This window comes from Arabidopsis thaliana (assembly GCF_000001735.4).
Source record: "Arabidopsis thaliana chromosome 1 sequence".
NCBI classification, from domain to species: domain Eukaryota; kingdom Viridiplantae; phylum Streptophyta; class Magnoliopsida; order Brassicales; family Brassicaceae; genus Arabidopsis; species Arabidopsis thaliana.
Window position 1 is genome coordinate 17,422,093 of NC_003070.9, and position 17,196 is coordinate 17,439,288.

General features: G+C 34.3%; 6 protein-coding genes across 12 annotated transcripts; 3 read left to right on the top strand and 3 right to left on the bottom strand.

Moving 5' to 3' along the window:
* The first annotated feature begins 339 nt into the window (after window positions 1–339).
* AT1G47485 (carboxy-terminally encoded peptide protein) lies at window positions 340–979 on the top strand. The gene has a single exon (NM_103641.2). The coding sequence runs from the start codon at window positions 472–474 to the stop codon at window positions 745–747; it is 276 nt and encodes a 91-aa protein (NP_564508.1). The 5' UTR covers window positions 340–471; the 3' UTR covers window positions 748–979.
* Window positions 980–2,380: 1,401 nt separating this feature from the next.
* Window positions 2,381–5,383, top strand: RBP47C (RNA-binding protein 47C). Of its 2 annotated transcripts, NM_103642.3 has the most exons (6): window positions 2,381–3,086; window positions 3,315–3,792; window positions 3,946–4,004; window positions 4,118–4,248; window positions 4,329–4,425; window positions 4,935–5,383. In NM_103642.3, exons 1-6 carry the CDS (start codon window positions 2,709–2,711, stop codon window positions 5,088–5,090), a joined length of 1,299 nt encoding a protein of 432 aa, NP_175180.1. In that variant the 5' UTR covers window positions 2,381–2,708; the 3' UTR covers window positions 5,091–5,383. The 2 variants fall into 2 exon arrangements, with proteins under 2 accessions (NP_175180.1, NP_973984.1); NM_202255.2 differs by having other exon boundaries at window positions 3,946–4,248.
* A 1,469-nt stretch (window positions 5,384–6,852) lies between these two features.
* On the bottom strand, window positions 6,853–7,721 carry AT1G47495 (uncharacterized protein; the record flags this gene model as incomplete). The annotated part of the gene is made up of 3 exons (NM_148565.1): window positions 6,853–7,077; window positions 7,179–7,239; window positions 7,579–7,721. The coding sequence occupies 3 exons, from the start codon at window positions 7,719–7,721 to the stop codon at window positions 6,853–6,855; spliced, it is 429 nt and encodes a 142-aa protein (NP_683406.1).
* Window positions 7,722–8,916: 1,195 nt separating this feature from the next.
* On the bottom strand, window positions 8,917–10,309 carry AT1G47497 (Polynucleotidyl transferase, ribonuclease H-like superfamily protein). Of its 2 annotated transcripts, NM_001198232.1 has the most exons (2): window positions 10,295–10,309; window positions 8,917–9,926 (listed from the first exon to the last, which is right to left on the bottom strand). In NM_001198232.1, the coding sequence occupies exon 2, from the start codon at window positions 9,360–9,362 to the stop codon at window positions 8,946–8,948; it is 417 nt and encodes a 138-aa protein (NP_001185161.1). In that variant the 5' UTR covers window positions 9,363–9,926; window positions 10,295–10,309; the 3' UTR covers window positions 8,917–8,945. The 2 variants fall into 2 exon arrangements, with proteins under 2 accessions (NP_001185161.1, NP_001077686.1); NM_001084217.2 differs by lacking the exon at window positions 10,295–10,309 and having other exon boundaries at window positions 8,917–10,041.
* A 31-nt stretch (window positions 10,310–10,340) lies between these two features.
* On the top strand, window positions 10,341–13,032 carry RBP47C' (RNA-binding protein 47C'). 2 transcript variants are annotated; one of them, NM_103643.3, is made up of 6 exons: window positions 10,341–10,973; window positions 11,199–11,676; window positions 11,791–11,849; window positions 11,933–12,063; window positions 12,147–12,243; window positions 12,558–13,032. In NM_103643.3, the coding sequence occupies exons 1-6, from the start codon at window positions 10,590–10,592 to the stop codon at window positions 12,711–12,713; spliced, it is 1,305 nt and encodes a 434-aa protein (NP_175181.1). In that variant the 5' UTR covers window positions 10,341–10,589; the 3' UTR covers window positions 12,714–13,032. The 2 variants fall into 2 exon arrangements, with proteins under 2 accessions (NP_175181.1, NP_001321088.1); NM_001333273.1 differs by having other exon boundaries at window positions 10,408–10,973; window positions 11,791–12,063; window positions 12,558–13,029.
* Window positions 13,033–13,432: 400 nt separating this feature from the next.
* On the bottom strand, window positions 13,433–16,398 carry 5PTASE11 (inositol polyphosphate 5-phosphatase 11). Of its 4 annotated transcripts, none has more exons than NM_001198233.1 (7): window positions 16,161–16,265; window positions 15,878–16,031; window positions 15,637–15,767; window positions 15,402–15,478; window positions 15,141–15,179; window positions 14,786–14,859; window positions 13,473–14,195 (listed from the first exon to the last, which is right to left on the bottom strand). In NM_001198233.1, the coding sequence occupies exons 1-7, from the start codon at window positions 16,202–16,204 to the stop codon at window positions 13,899–13,901; spliced, it is 816 nt and encodes a 271-aa protein (NP_001185162.1). In that variant the 5' UTR covers window positions 16,205–16,265; the 3' UTR covers window positions 13,473–13,898. The 4 variants fall into 4 exon arrangements, with proteins under 4 accessions (NP_001322725.1, NP_001185162.1, NP_175182.2 ...); NM_103644.3 differs by having other exon boundaries at window positions 13,495–14,195; window positions 14,786–14,961; window positions 15,054–15,179; window positions 16,161–16,398; NM_001333274.1 differs by having other exon boundaries at window positions 13,433–14,961; window positions 15,054–15,179; window positions 16,161–16,326.
* Window positions 16,399–17,196: the final 798 nt, after the last annotated feature.

A 17,196-nucleotide genomic window follows, 5' to 3' on the forward strand; every position in this document is an offset into this window, starting at 1 on the left:
ATATTTTTGAAAAACAAGATAAAAAATCTATTATTTAGTAACAGACAGAGTAGCATATTAAGTTCCTAGGGAGCTTCACACACATTGGTCCTGAATAATATGATCCAAATAAACATGAAATAAACTGAGCATGTAAATGCATGGGCCATGTATACAATACAGAGCAGACATGGAAAGTTGGAAACATATGGAAGTATGAATCACCTGGATTACATAATATACTCAGACATCATAAAACATCATCATTCCATTTTTGAAGTAAAAAATTTCCCCACATTTTAGATTTTATTTAAGACAAATGCTCTTCTCTTGTATTTTCTATATAAATATCGAAAATCACATTCTTCTAGTTTCCACACCTTATGTTCTCCAATCCAACACATATATTTTCTTTCACAAAAAAAGACATATTTTACCTTGTTTTGTTTTACATATTCTTATATTTTATCGATTTGTCTTTGTCCCCGGCTCATGGGAATGTCGAATAGGTCAGTTTCTACATCCATTTTTTTCCTTGCATTGGTGGTTTTGCATGGAATTCAGGACACAGAAGAGAGACATTTGAAAACTACTTCGTTAGAGATTGAGGGAATTTATAAAAAAACTGAGGCCGAGCATCCTAGCATTGTGGTCACATATACACGGCGTGGTGTCCTTCAGAAGGAGGTCATTGCCCACCCCACAGACTTTAGGCCAACAAATCCCGGAAACAGCCCAGGCGTTGGACACTCTAACGGGCGACATTGATTCGATCATATCATACGTCATAATCTTATATCATATAGAAAATTACATGTATTTTCATTCAGACTTGTCTTCTAATGCTAAAGGGGTGTTTGGACATCACTTTATCATTTCAATGTTTTGACAGTACTATGATCATTATGTCTTTGTCGTGGGTTTGTTACACTGTCACGTATTGTAAGATTATATAATGAATGAATTGCTTTTAAAAATTAATATATACATTAATGATAAATCCCTTGCTAAACTGTCTATGATTGCTAGTTGATCAATGGGTTTCATTAAATATAGACCTAACTGAAAACACTTTAAGAAGAAGTTTAGTAGGAAATATTTACTTATCACGCTTTGTTTTGGGTCAATGGTTAAATTATTTCTAAATACGAATTCTTAGACGATATAGAATAACAGAGTTAAAATATTCAAAATGTTTATGGACTAACGATATGCTCATTGAGATGAAGCTTTTATTAATTAATACCCAATCTCAGTCTTTTAGGTCCCTCGTTTTTTTTCCTTGCTTTACCATCTTTGTTTATCTTCTTTTCTTTTATATTTTTATTTTTGGTATCAATGCTAAGTATTTATACAATTTTCAAAAAATTTAACAGAAAATACACGAATATCGGAAAAGACTGAGAAGCTAACAAAAAGAATGAAAACTACAATAAAACGCAACAAGGAAAAAACACAAGCGATAACCCATCTAGTTGATTCTAAGAAGATTCATGATTGTCTCAGTTTCAAAGAACTCGACTCCGCATCGCTGTTGCCATGAGCAAACTCTTCCCTAGGCAAGCCTTCAAATCCTCATCTTTCCAAATATAAGGTTCTCCTTCAAGAGCCAACTCTTAAGTATATTTATTTTGTTGATTTGAGAATAGTACTTGGAAAGAAGATTACTGATTGGTTCATGGTAAAGTTATTAAGTACTCTCATATCTGCCATCGGCGAGGAACTCACATATGGGAGGTTGACATTAACGGAGCTGCATATTCTATTTTCATATTTTTTAACATGGATGCGAATGTTACATAAGAAATGAACGGTTTTGTTTTACCAAAAATCTTTAGAGGCATTTTGTTTCATTTCCAAAAAATAAGAATGAAAGGTTTTGTTTACCAAAAATTATATTACTCTACCCTTTACTTTAGATATTCAAATTCATGACATTGAAGATTTTTGTTTGGCAATTAATTAGTCACTAACTAAACTACCTACATCGTCTTTAACTCTTTATGAAAACAAAACAAAAACTATCAACATCGCACATAATAATTGATTTTTTTTAAAACTCTTTTGTTAATTAATTACTACTCTAATTAAGTTATCTACGTCGCACTAAACTTGGGTTAGTTAAAAAAAAAATTACAAGTTAAAAGGTTCCTAAATCAACAATCTTAAAATGTTAGTTTTCTCTAATCCCATTTCTCAAATGTTAGTTTTGCAGCAACAATCTTTATGTAGATATTTTGTTTCACAATTTTTTTCTTTTTCCTCTATTTAAAAACTAGAAAGTAAAACCAAAAAATAAGTTAAGAAAATAATAAACAAAAAAGGAAAAAAGAAAAGCAGAAAAAGAAAAGTACAACATACGAGAGAATCTAAAAAACAAACACTCATAATAGAAACAAAACAAACAATCATCAAAAACCTACGGTCAAGATCTAACTCTCTCCGTACAATCCAACGGTTTTCACTAAACTAGGTCAGAACTAAACCGTATCTTTAAAACCTAGCAGAACACACACAGAAACCCATAAACCCGACCCGTATTTGCCAGTTACCACAATAACCGGATTAAAACCCCTAATTTCGACCTAAACTTTGCCATTAATAGATATCTCAAACACAACTCTCAAAACTTGCCCTGTTTGGTCCGAAACCGAAACTAACCCTAATCTCACATCACATCACATAGCAATCACTTCACATCACAAAACACCTCATAGCCGCAAAATTTAATGGCAGACGTCAAGATTCAATCCGAATCCGAATCCTCGGATTCTCATCCAGTGGTCGACAATCAACCACCTCCTCCGCCTCCGCCGCCGCAACAGCCGGCGAAAGAAGAGGAGAATCAACCAAAAACATCTCCGACTCCGCCGCCACACTGGATGCGGTATCCACCAACGGTGATAATCCCTCATCAGATGATGTACGCGCCGCCGCCGTTCCCACCTTATCATCAGTATCCGAATCACCACCACCTTCACCATCAATCTCGTGGTAATAAGCATCAAAACGCTTTTAATGGTGAGAATAAAACCATATGGGTTGGTGATTTGCATCACTGGATGGATGAGGCTTATCTTAATTCTTCTTTTGCTTCCGGCGACGAGGTTTGCTTCTCTCTCTCTGTCATTATTGCAAAACATTTATGTATCTCTTGATTAGATTCTGTTTTCGTTGACTTTTAATGCTTTGACCTTAAAAACGTTGCCTTTTTCAGTTTCTCTCTGTACTTGCTGACAAAGTTTGCTTATATATCTATGTAACTGGCTGACTCGGTTTGATCTCTCTTTCTTTGTGAATTTGGTCTAAAGGTGTGTTCTTTATGTTTAATACAGAGAGAGATTGTTTCGGTGAAGGTGATTCGTAATAAGAACAATGGTTTATCAGAAGGATATGGATTTGTGGAGTTTGAGTCCCATGATGTAGCTGATAAGGTTTTGCGGGAGTTTAACGGGACGACTATGCCAAATACTGACCAACCTTTTCGTTTGAACTGGGCTAGTTTTAGCACCGGTGAGAAGCGGTTAGAGAACAATGGACCTGATCTCTCTATTTTCGTGGGGGATTTGTCACCAGATGTTTCGGATAATTTGTTGCACGAGACCTTCTCTGAGAAGTATCCGTCGGTTAAAGCTGCGAAAGTTGTCCTTGATGCTAATACTGGTAGGTCAAAGGGGTATGGGTTTGTGAGGTTTGGTGATGAGAATGAAAGGACCAAAGCAATGACTGAGATGAATGGTGTTAAATGTTCTAGTAGAGCTATGCGCATCGGTCCTGCTACCCCGAGGAAGACTAATGGTTATCAACAACAAGGTAAGTTCTTTCCAATGCCACTATCTTTGTTTTATAATCTACTTGGATAGTTCTATGAAGTTTCATTAGAAATCTGCTCATTGTTAGGTTCTTGGTATTGCAACAATATGTTTTACTCTCTTGTGTACTTTAACTATTTGATGGATTTGGCAGGTGGATACATGCCGAATGGTACCTTGACGCGTCCTGAAGGGGACATAATGAACACAACAGTAATTGTTTTTCCGTAGTATCTTCTTGTTTTCAACCTTTCATGTGAATGTGACAAGAGAAGGTTAATCTTCTTTTGTTTTTGTTTTCCCCTTTAATCTGTTTTATAACATAGATATTTGTTGGAGGGCTTGACTCTAGTGTCACTGATGAAGACTTAAAGCAACCTTTCAATGAATTCGGGGAAATAGTCTCTGTCAAGATTCCTGTTGGTAAAGGATGCGGATTTGTTCAGTTTGTTAACAGGTAAGTATCTTATTTAACTATGAATTAAGTATTTTCTTATCGTACTATAATCGATTTGATGCTTACACATTTGCTTGCAGACCAAATGCAGAGGAGGCTTTGGAGAAACTAAATGGGACTGTAATTGGAAAACAAACAGTTCGGCTTTCTTGGGGACGTAATCCCGCCAATAAGCAGGTAAATCCCACTTTCAGTCTAATCATGTAGGAAAAACCTAAAACTGTTCTCTTTTATATTAAAGATAGACTGGTTTTGTGTTGGAACCCTTATGTGTACCTAGTCTGAGATAATCTAAGCTGACTTTATCATCCGAGTTTCATTGATAAAACTTCCTAGGGCATTTAGTTCAGTTCTTTGGTTTTTTTCTTTCTTCTGTTTATGGTTTGGTTAGGTATTAGGTAAAAAACGTTTATGAAATGTTAACTTCATGAATGTTAAACGTATTTCTGATATATATTTAATTTAGAATAGTATTTTTGAAGAATTTCCAATCATTTTATTTGGTTGCACTAAGTTTTATCTTAGTTTGGTTTGGTATAAGGCTACTATTATGGTTTCGCTTGAAAGAAAGTTTGGTGTGGTGTGGTTTTAACGTCCACCCATGAAGTACTTCACTTATGTGATTAGCTTTGAATGGCTCTGCTTGACACATCTCTGATTCTTACAAGTTTTATGTTGTGTTGCAGCCTAGAGATAAGTATGGAAACCAATGGGTTGATCCGTACTATGGAGGACAGTTTTACAATGGGTATGGATACATGGTACCTCAACCTGACCCGAGAATGTATCCCGCTGCACCTTACTATCCAATGTACGGTGGTCATCAGCAACAAGTTAGCTGAGGAAACTAAAAGCTTAATCTGAGCATCTATCTATAGGACAACAAAAACTCACTCAGGTTAGGTGATGTTAGGAAGAACAAGGCAAAAATTGTTGGCTTCTTGTCTCTCCTTGAGTTTAGGGTTTATCATCTAGTGGACATCGAATTTTTGGTGGAAACCATACAGTAATTTAGGGGACTTGGATTTGATTGATTAATTTTATTTGTTTCTTCTGATACTTTTGACTATGGAAGTTATTGATCAAGAAGAAGTGAGTTGCACCAATTGATTATATCTATTTTTTGTTATTAGTCTAAATACTTAGGTTTTATTTTGTTGTTGTGTTTGGAGGTAGTTATCGCCATCAGGCCACAGCTAATAATGATCCTCAAGTTAGCTTTTATATCCTTTATTATTTTTAAGGTCTCAAAGCCTCTTTCGACTGTCTCAATTAGGAGGCGTATAAACTTAGCTATTTTGTATTGGTGGTACACACATAGTATTAGAATAGCTAGAACCTAGAAAGATCAGAACTTGCAATGGAAAAGTTGGGCACAATCCTTAGTATCACCGCATAGTTTTAATACAATGTCGTCGTAAATCACATCCAATCAATAATGATTCTACGTAAAACCTTTTATATATCTCAGACATAGAACATAGTGAAGTAGTATATCTTATACTTTGAAGAAGGAGAAATCCGAAAAGGCCTGAAAGGCTGGAACAATGAGAAATTTTAGGACAGAAAATTAAACATTCTGTACATTATACATTATTTAACATTTTTATACAAAGAGTTATGCATATAACAAATATAAATGTTTAAAACCGATATTTAATTTGTGTAATGCGCCGGCAAAAAAAAATAAAAAATTGTGTAATGTAGATGTCTATTGGTTCACACCTACATCAAGTGCCGAAAGAGGAACATAAATCCTTTTCCCTCAACCGTATCTAATTAGGTGCTTAATTTGGTACGTAGTTTTGTTATATTTGGTTTGTAGTTTGTTTTTTTTTATTTGTTTTCTCTATAAAAAAAATATTATTAATTTTTTATAATGAGTTGGAATAAGGTGAATTACACGTATCAAAAAACGATATCGGAAAACAAAACAGAATCAGAAAAAGGGCTCGAATCTTGGTATACCATCGAAAAGAAACAGCTGTTCATGAGTTCCGGCGGATGCAAGGTCCACAACTTCACGAGAGAATCAAGAGACCGAAAAAAAGCGACGAAAGCAATCGGTTTCCCTGCTTCCGTGTTAGAATATTGAGAGAAAAAGAAAAGACAGAGTAAGAGATAAATATATATTCTCTTGTAAAGAAAACAAGAACGAAAATAGAAAACTTTTAATGAATCTGAAACTTGTTAGTTATTTACATGACGATACAATGAATATATATATATAGAAAACAAGTAGACACAACAACACAATGAGTTTTGTCTCTTCCTACTTGTGGATCTCCTGACATATAACTATCTTAATACATAAAACTTTAATATAATCAGAAACTCAATTATCGACCAACATTCCCCCTTAATTGAGTTTCTGATTTACTTCAAACTTCTTCCTTTGTTCTTCTCTTTGTTACACAATTTGATACTCTTTGTCAATTTTGTTTCTTCTGCAAGACAATTGAACTTGTGGCCTTTCTCTTACCACCGGTATTTCTCCATGTCTTTGAGGTAAGCATCTTCTTATGCTCCATTTTTTCTCCGAGGTAAGCATCCTCTTACTCTCCATTTTTTCTTTGAGGTAAGAATCCTCTTGTGCTCCATTTTTCACTGAGGTAAGCATCCTCTTATGCTCCATTTCTCTTTGAGAAAAGCATCCTTTTGTGCTCCATTTTTCTCGGAGGTTAACATCCTCTTATGCTCCATTTTTTTTTTGAGGTAAGCATCCTCTTGTGCTTCATTTTTTTTCCGAGGTATGTATCTGTTATGCTCCCATTTTTCTCTAAGGTAAACATCCTCTCTTGCTCCATTTTTCTCTGAGGTAAGCGTCCTCTTATGCACCATTTTTTCTATGAGTTAAGCATCCTCCTTTCTTGCTTGGTGTTTCTCTTTGATCACAATCACGTCTTTGTGACGTCTCTTCTTCGATTAACCTTTTTGCTGAGTAGCCTTGCACTATTCTTCCAACAGAAACTTACTCCGTGTTGTAGTCTTCTTCACAACTCAACCACACCTTTTGTTAGTAAGCTGATACGTTCATGAGAAGAAGCTGGAGTAATGAGTTGGGACGTGAGAACACACGTGAGAGATTGGAGTCACGTGTGAAGAAACTTATAAATAGTAAGAGAGAGTAGAGAGAAAAGTATCCTGCGTGATCATTGATGTGTAAAGAGGATTAAAGCTTTGTGTGCTCTGTTCTTTGGAGATAAGAGTGGAGAACTGTAACTCCAAGCTTATCAATTTAGGGTTTTGATTCATTGTAATGGGATTTTAAGGATAAGAAAGAGAGATTCATAGTTTCATTCTTATCATAAGCCTTGCTCTGTTTCTTACAACAGGCGACTTCCTTCTCCGTCTTGTTTCAGTTGGATTCTCAACTTCATCAAGTGATGCTTCTTTGCATGCTTGAACTTCACCAAGACATTGTTGAACAAAGTTTCAGAATTCTCCTTCCACAACTCCAAATCCTCATCCATTTCTCCCTTGCCTTTAGAGAAGCTTTCCTATCTTCTTCATCCCTTTTTGGAGCCTTCCTCTTGAAGGTACGATATGTGAAACTGTTTGTAATTGATTGTACTCTCTCCTATTCTTTTCTTCCTTTTTTTGTTTCTTCTTCTTCTACTTTTTATTTTTCTTTTTTTCTCTTCGGTTTCTCACCGTTGATTTGTTGTCTCCTTCTTTCTCTTCTTCTCACAGCGGAATTCTTGTTATCCATTTTTTACTTGGACATGCTCCAAGACCAAGATAAGCTTTGATACCATGTTGGAATATTGAGAGAAAAAGAAAAAATTGAGTAAGAGATAAATATCTCTTCTCTTGTGAAGAAGACAAGAACGAAAATAGAAAACTTTTAATGAACCTGAAACTTATTAGTTATTTACATGACGATACAATGAGTATATATAGGAAACAAGTAGACTCAACAACACAATGAGTTGTGTCTCTTCATACTTGTGTCTCTTCCTACTTGTGTCTCTTGACAAATAACTACCTTAATACATAAAATTTTAAATCAGAAACTCAATTATCGACCAACACTCTGACCCACCAATCCAGTACAAACCTCCGAAAAGGAGTAGCTATTCGACAACCGACGTGTCCGTCTTCCAATCTCGTTCCTAGCAACCAGACGAACTCAGATTTATCCTCTTTTTCTCCGATCCGATTAGGAGGAAGCGAATTGTGGGAGAAACCAAGGTTGATGGCTCAAGCAAGTACTGAGAATCCAAAATCCACAAAAGCTTTCTAAAATCAAAGTGGATCTACAATTAACCTCCATGACGAGTAGTAGTGAAAGCAAGATTTTTTGGTTGTTTGGAGATAGTTTCTAATGATCTATATTAACATTTTAGAAATACATTTTAAGGAATCCAATCGGGTGAGTTGGATCTTGCCTAATTTCTACAAAAACAGAAGATACTTACTATAAATTAATGATAGTTCAAAATCAAAGTGTAATATTTAGTTTGTCTTTCAATAAGTTTTAATCAGTTAGAATAAATTTTTAAATTGACTCGAATTACATATATTTTAAATAAAAATATTATTATAAAAAAGAACAAAATGATGTTTAGTTATTATGGGATGGGTTATTATTGTGAGATAGGTTTAGATGAGACATGTTTTTAAGACGGGATGGATTTAGATGAGACAGTTTTTTTTTTTTTTTTTTAACATCTTCTTTTCCATTGTTATTATGATCAAAAGTTTTCCAGCTGTAAGGCTGAAGAAATTACAATCGGAATGTAATCATAAAATTTAAATTGTTCATTCTGGGGTAAGTGACTCTTGGCAAGAATATCCGCCGGTTTGTTCTGTTTTCGGTTGATCCATGTGAATCTGCATTCCTGAAACCGTTGCTTCCAAGCTTGAACATCTCTTATCCAATTAAAGGTATCAAAACGTGATTTTCTCCTATTGAGGATTTCCATCACCTCCCTGTTATCTCCTTCAAACCAGATTTTTCTATGACCGTGGCTCCAACAGCTTTGCATTGCGATAAGAAGAGCTTGAAACTCGCTTTCTAGAGCATTAGAAGTGTGGTTCCCTGTCGCTTGACCTGCACCTACAAATTGGCCCGACTCATCTCGAATTACCCATCCAGCCTTACTTGGCATCTCCCGATTGTACGATCCATCATAGTACAACAACAACTTAACAAACTATCTGCAACAACTCCCGCTATGGATCTTTTGGCGCTTATGGAAGAGTCGAAATATTCTAACTTTTCAGAAAAGGTGCATTCCATGGGACGATAATCTTCGATTAGCAAAGAGAGACGCTTCTGAATGGCAGGACATTGCGGATCACCCCCAACTATCAGCACCATCCCACCGGCGACAACATGATGATCAGAGAACAAGCTGTTGGACAAGACCACCCCACGGCTGAAAGAAGGAGACAGGTTTATATGGCGGGATGAGTTTTGATCGATATTAATATGAGACATCTCAATAAAATTCAATATTATAGTATATCAAAATAAATGCTAATCTTTTTTGACACATCTAAATGTGTATTTGTAATACAAAGTTACTAAATTACGTATGTTCTACGAGTTAAATCTAAAAGCATCGAAAATTTAAATTATATAATTTTAATACAAAATTAATAAATAGAAAATAAAATATTGTCATGTGGTATACTTTTGGTCAAGTCCTAAAAAATAAAAAAATATGAAACTTATTAATATCGTAAACTTACGACTCATTAAAAACCATACACAAACTTATCAAAAATTATTAACCAACACAAATAACCATAATCTAATATATAACAAATTCTAATTTTATAAAAATTAAAAAATAAATAAAATATTTAACATGCAGTGTATTTCAGATTATATCCTAATTTGTTATCAATAGACGAAGAAATTGTTATGTTTCAAAAAAAAATCTTTAGCAAATAAAAAAAGGAAGCTGAAAAATAAGTTAGAAGTCCAAATTAATAAGCCGGTTGCATGAAAAAAGAAGTCAGAAAAAAAGGAAAGTACAACATCGGAGAGAATCTAAAAACAAACACTCATAATAGCAGTATATAACAAACAAACAAAAAAAAAAAAAAACGGTTAAGATCTAAACTCTCTCCGTACAATCCAACGGTTGTCACTAAACTAGGATGGCTTTAAACCTAGTAACTCACATAAACCCAAAAACCGGACCCGTATTTGCCAGTTACCACCGAAACCGAATCAAAAACCCTTAATTTCGACCTAAACTTTGCCATATTAATACAACTCTCAAAACACAACTCTCAAAACTTCCCCTGTTTGGTCCGAAACCGAAACTACTAACCCTAATCTCTCACATCACATAAACAATCACTTCACATAGCCGCAAAATTTAATGGCAGACGTCAAGGTTCAATCCGAATCCGAATCCTCGGATTCTCATCCCTTGGTCGACTATCAATCACTTCCACCTTATCCTCCGCCGCATCCACCGGTTGAAGTAGAGGAGAATCAACCAAAAACATCTCCGACTCCGCCGCCGCCACACTGGATGCGTTATCCACCGGTGTTAATGCCTCAGATGATGTACGCGCCGCCGCCACCGATGCCGTTCTCACCTTATCATCAATATCCGAATCACCACCACTTTCACCATCAATCTCGTGGTAATAAGCATCAAAACGCTTTTAATGGTGAGAATAAAACTATTTGGGTTGGTGATTTGCAAAACTGGATGGATGAGGCTTATCTTAATTCTGCTTTTACTTCCGCCGAAGAGGTTTGCTTCTCTCTCTCTCTCTCTGTCATTATTGCAAAACATTTATGTATCTCTTGATTAGTGTCTTAGATTGTGTATTAACAGTTTCTTGATTCTGTTTCGTTGACTTTTAATGCTTTGACATGCCTTTTTCAGTTTCTCTATGTACTTGTTGGTAAAGTTTGCTCTGTTTTTTTCTTTCTTTGTGAATTTGGTCTAAAGGTGTGTACTTTATGTTTAATGCAGAGAGAGATTGTTTCGCTGAAGGTGATTCGTAATAAGCACAATGGTTCATCGGAAGGATATGGATTTGTGGAGTTTGAGTCCCATGATGTAGCTGATAAGGTTTTGCAGGAGTTTAACGGGGCGCCTATGCCAAATACTGACCAACCTTTTCGTTTGAACTGGGCTAGTTTTAGCACCGGTGAGAAGCGGTTAGAGAACAATGGACCTGATCTCTCTATATTTGTTGGGGATTTGGCGCCAGATGTTTCGGATGCTTTGTTGCACGAGACCTTCTCTGAGAAGTATCCGTCGGTTAAAGCTGCCAAAGTTGTCCTTGATGCTAATACTGGTAGATCAAAGGGGTATGGGTTTGTGAGGTTTGGAGATGAGAATGAAAGGACCAAAGCAATGACTGAGATGAATGGTGTTAAATGCTCTAGTAGAGCTATGCGTATCGGTCCTGCTACCCCAAGGAAAACTAATGGTTATCAACAACAAGGTAAGTTCTCTCCAATGCAATATCTTTGTGTATCTATGCTCATGTTAGGTTCTTGGTATTGCAACAATATGTTTTAAGTCTCTTGTGTACATAACTATTTGATGGATCTGGTAGGTGGATACATGCCGAGTGGTGCCTTTACGCGTTCTGAAGGGGACACAATCAACACAACAGTAATTTTTTTTTTCATAGTATCTTTCATTTGATTGTGTGACAAGAGAAGGTTGATCTTCTTTTTATTTTATTTTAAACATAGATATTTGTTGGAGGGCTTGACTCTAGTGTCACTGATGAAGACTTAAAGCAACCTTTCTCTGAATTCGGGGAAATAGTGTCTGTCAAGATTCCTGTTGGTAAAGGATGCGGATTTGTTCAGTTTGTTAACAGGTAACATATAATTGCCTTATCTAACCATGGATTAAGTAGTTTCTCACGGTAATAGATTTGATGTTTTAAACATTTGGTTGCAGACCAAATGCAGAGGAGGCTTTGGAAAAACTCAATGGGACTGTAATTGGCAAACAAACAGTCCGGCTTTCTTGGGGCCGTAATCCAGCCAATAAGCAGGTAAATCCCACTTTCTATCTGCATTAGTGTAGAACAAACGTATCAAAATGTTCTCTTTTTTATAGTAATGTTCATAAAATGTTAAACGCCTTGTGATACATATTTAATTTAAAATATTGTGGTTCATTTGCTTTGTTTGATCTTAGTTTGGTTTGGTTATGGATTGGTATAAGACTACTGTTATGGTTTCTCTTTGAAAGAAAGTTTGGTTTGCTGTGGTTTTTACCCCCTAAAGTACTTCACTTATGTGATTAGCTTTGAATGGCTCTGCTTGACACATCTCTGATTCTTACAAGTTTTATGTTGTGTTGCAGCCTAGAGATAAGTATGGAAACCAATGGGTTGATCCGTACTATGGAGGACAGTTTTACAATGGGTATGGATACATGGTACCTCAACCTGACCCGAGAATGTATCCTGCTGCACCTTACTATCCAATGTACGGTGGTCATCAGCAACAAGTTAGCTGAGGAAACTAAAAGCTTAATCTGAGCATCTATCTATAGGACAACAAAAACTCACTCAGGTTAGGTGATGTTAGGAGGTATAAGGCAAAAGTGGTTGGCTTCTTGTCTCTACTTGAGTTTAGGGTTTATCATCTTTTGGACATCGAATTTTGGTGGAAATCATACAGTAATTTAGGAGACTTGGATTTGATTGATTAATTTGATTTGTTTCTTCTGATCTTTTTGACTATTGAACTTATTGATCAAAGAAGTGAGTTGCACCAATCGAGTTTTTTTTTTTCTCTTTTGGTAAGCATGTCATTAGTTTGACGTTGTGGAGTGGAACGAATCTAAAACACTTAGTTAGCTTTCATATCCTTTATTTCTATGGTCTCAAAGCCTCTTTGGACCGTCTCGAGGAGGCTTACTCCTCAACAACTTAGCTATTTTTTATGGTACACATATAGTATTAGAATAATTAGAACCTAGAAAGATGAGGACTTGAATAGTTTGGGGGAATCAGTATTTCGCCAATCCTTAGTATCACACTATCACCACATAATTTTAATACAATGTCGTCGTTAATCACAGCCAAAACTCAACAATATTAATACTATTTATTATACGTAAAAGCTTTAGAATTCACCATTTTAGCTTGTAAAATACCCGTTAAAACCTTGTGTTACATGCATGTGAAAAGACATGGAAGAACTGAAAATATGTTTTTTGAGTATAATTGTAGAGCAAAATGGTTTTAAGGAAATGAAAACGACAAGTGATTGTAAATTATAAACACTTTTATAAACTATAGACAACAGATAAAGGTACCAACAAGGCAACATGTAGGCAACAAATGCATTGGTGGATATGATGAGAGCTACACATAACTTCATGAATGAGATAAAAAGAGCTACACAATACATCATGAATGACATAAAAAACCAAAGAGACGTGATCTAGTGTGGACCAAGGTAACAGATAGCTAAAGGAGGCTAACACCAAAGCGTAACCATTCAACTGAGTAGCATGAGGGAAGGGCTTAACTAGACTTTCTCAATTGACACTTTGAAGAAGTTCTGAACTTACAAGTTTCTTACATTCAAAAACATTAATAAAGAACTCAAAGTGTTTGAACTATATAATCTCAAAATAGTAATAATCCGTTCATATATACCATATTATCCTTCATATTAAATTGTATGCATTTATTTAACTGTTGACCCACTTCAAGCAAAGATCCGCTTTGACAGGCTTATGATCAGAACCATATACTTGGTCTATGGAATCATAAGAGTGAAGAGTTGCTTGAATATTATCAGTATCTTGGATCTTGAATAAGATCCTATCTGTCCAAGCTGGAACCCTGATCTTATGGCTTGTATCATAGTCGCTGCTTCCTACATTGTACTTGTAGGTTGGTTTAAACCCTAAAGTTCCTTCAGAGTAACCTTTGAATATTTCGCCTCTCTCCGCTTCTTGCAAGAGTTGATCTTTACTCACAAGAACCTGCACAAAGTGATGAAAACCAATAGGATTAAGAGTGATTAGCAAACCTAACTGAGTACCAAAGTTGTATAAAATAGAAAACATTTTTTTTTTTTTATAATCGATTGGTAATAGTCCATTTTGCTAAATCAAAACCAATATTTATGCAACCGGAAAAAATGAAACCGAATAAAAATATTCTAAAAACTTATTGTCTTAAATTACATATACTTGAAGAGAGTATACTCACTCCATTCGTCTTCTTTTTTCTTTTGTTAAAGCACTCCATTCTTTTTTATAAGGTAATTTGACAACTTATTTTTGTCTCATATTATTACTCGGTTTTATTTTGACCTTATTCCTTTTACATATATTAGAATAGTATTTTATAAGGCTAACTCATTAAGTACATTAACCTTAATGAATTAATGTACTTAATTTAATTCAAGATTTTGAAAAGAAAACAAAAAAACAAGATATATTTTTTTAAACAAAACAGAGTAAATGATATTTTTATTAATTTTCTTCTACTTTTTTCCTTTAATAGTTGTTATTTGTTATTTCTATTCTTGTTATTTGGAGAAGAAGAAGAAGAAGAAGAAATGACTTACAGATTGAAGATGGTTTTGGATAAGAGATCGAACAGGATGGTTAGAGACATCTTGGATCCTGTAATTTAGATCTCCTAGCCAAACAGTAAGGTCACGTTTCCTTTTGTCTCTTGGTAATAGTGAATTTGCTATGTGTCTTAACTCCGTATTTCTTTGATCCACTTTTTTTGCATGAGCTGCATGATTATACTAATAATTATTTGTAATTCTAATTAATTGTAAATTACGAAAAAGAGTAGAAATTAGACCAAAAAATAAAAATAGGTACCAGAGAGATGGCAAGAGATAAAAACCATTTTGATGTCATCGTAGTTAATACGAATAGCCACGGCTCCTTTTTTTCTTCCTATTAAACCTCCACATCCTCCTACCGAATATCTCTCTGCCTTTAATTCTGCAATTAATCATACAATAAACAAAATTATTATTCTTAGTTTCCAAAATACTTCTTTTGTTTCAAATTAAGTGTTGTAAAAAATTTAAAATAAATATTTGTATGAATGAAAAATTTAACCTTAGATCCAAATTGGTAAAAGTATTAATATAACAAATTTTCATAGAATATCAAATACAGTAAATTTAAAATGAAGTAAACAAAAATTTATAAAAATCTGACCTTTTACTAATGTATGTGAATTCTTTGGCCCAAACAAATATAACTGGACCGATTGCAATTTCGCCTTCCCAAGAAGCCTGCATTTCAATTCGATATAGAACTTTAATTTGCAATGTTAAAATTACATGAAGATAAGACAAATTTTTGGTATATTAGTTATTATGGATATAAGTAGAAATAAACAGTAGAGTATAGTTATTATGGATATAAGTAGAAATAAACAGTTATTACTTACTCGTGAGTTGGAGATGAAGCTGTCTGCAAAAGTTGATCAACGTTTGCTTTGGGAGCTTCTTGCAAGCCAACGACAAGCAAATCGAACTTCCTTTCTTTGCCAACAAGCTCAACTAAATCCTCATACGAAACCTTCACATGTATTAATATAGTACATTTAGTAACATAGTTGAATCTACTTATGAAGGAGGATTTTTCATATGGCAGAATTAGATGAATATGTGGTACATATACGTACGTACATTTCCATTCATGTTCCATGTGATGATACGGATGCAAAGATCTGCTTTTCTAGAAAAACTGCAACTGTTAACAGCTTCGATTGTTTTAATACCGTCGTGAGATGATGAGTTTTTCGCAAATGAACCGATCGGAGACTTCTTGTAGTTCGGAAACCTATTGATGATATACACAACAACACATATAAGTTATATATTCATATGTCTATCTACAAGAGTTACAAATACTTGTATATATAGAAACCAACGTAGCAAGCAAGATTCGTTTGATACCAATTATTATTACCTTTTTAACCCACACATCGAATTCTTATTCCCCATTGTCGGCATGTAGTGTTACTCTGTAAAAGGCAAGATTCTAATTGTTTTTTTTTAGAGAGAGAAATTTTATCGAGGAGAAGTTTGCGAAGTTAAAGAGAAATGATATAATGAGAACCTAAAAGCAATTTAACGATGTTATCTTCAATATTCATATATATATATATTGATTGGGGTTATATAAGAGAAACTAGGCACATGCAATGTTACGTGGTTTTCTAGGAAGTTAGGTAAATGGTGTTGACTACAAAGACGTGTACGTCTTCGAATGGACGGTCGAATTTGATAATGACTTTGCTGGTTTTTTCTTCATTAGGAAATCTCTAGAGGAAATAGAAAGGTACAATAGAATCTTTGATTTTTGAAGAAATTTTAATGTTTATATTACAGTAATCAGTAAATATTGGCGGATGATCGATACACTTATCCACATCATCATCACATGTGATGTAATGTAAAACAATTTTGTGTGTGCTTATGCTAAACTAATTTAAACAAAAAAAATCACTTCTCTACTATAATACTGAGAAATGAGCTTCGGATTTTTCATTTTATAAAAAAAAAAAACTGAATAGATTTTCAAAATAGGTTGAACTGTCTGAATCTAACCGATATTTTGTTTAAATGAGCTAAACTAATTTCAAATTTTATTCCTTAGCAATCTAGCTTAACTGAAAAAAATAAAGAAAACAGAAATAAACGAATGTAACAAAACCAACAAAAATTCACACCCACATTATGTATATACATTAGTTTAACCTCTAGAAATTAATAATTGATAGATTATTTAGAAGAAAAAAAATGTTTGTCTCTGGTTAGGCTTTTATGTAAAAAATAATTAATAATTATATAAACCCTTATATAAACTTATACATATAAATCTCATAAGAAGTTTTGGACATGCATAATTTTCAATAGGATAATCCAAATTTTATATAAATCAACTGTATTTGGTTAACTAAAATCATTAATTATAAACTTAAATAATACATAGCTTAATATGA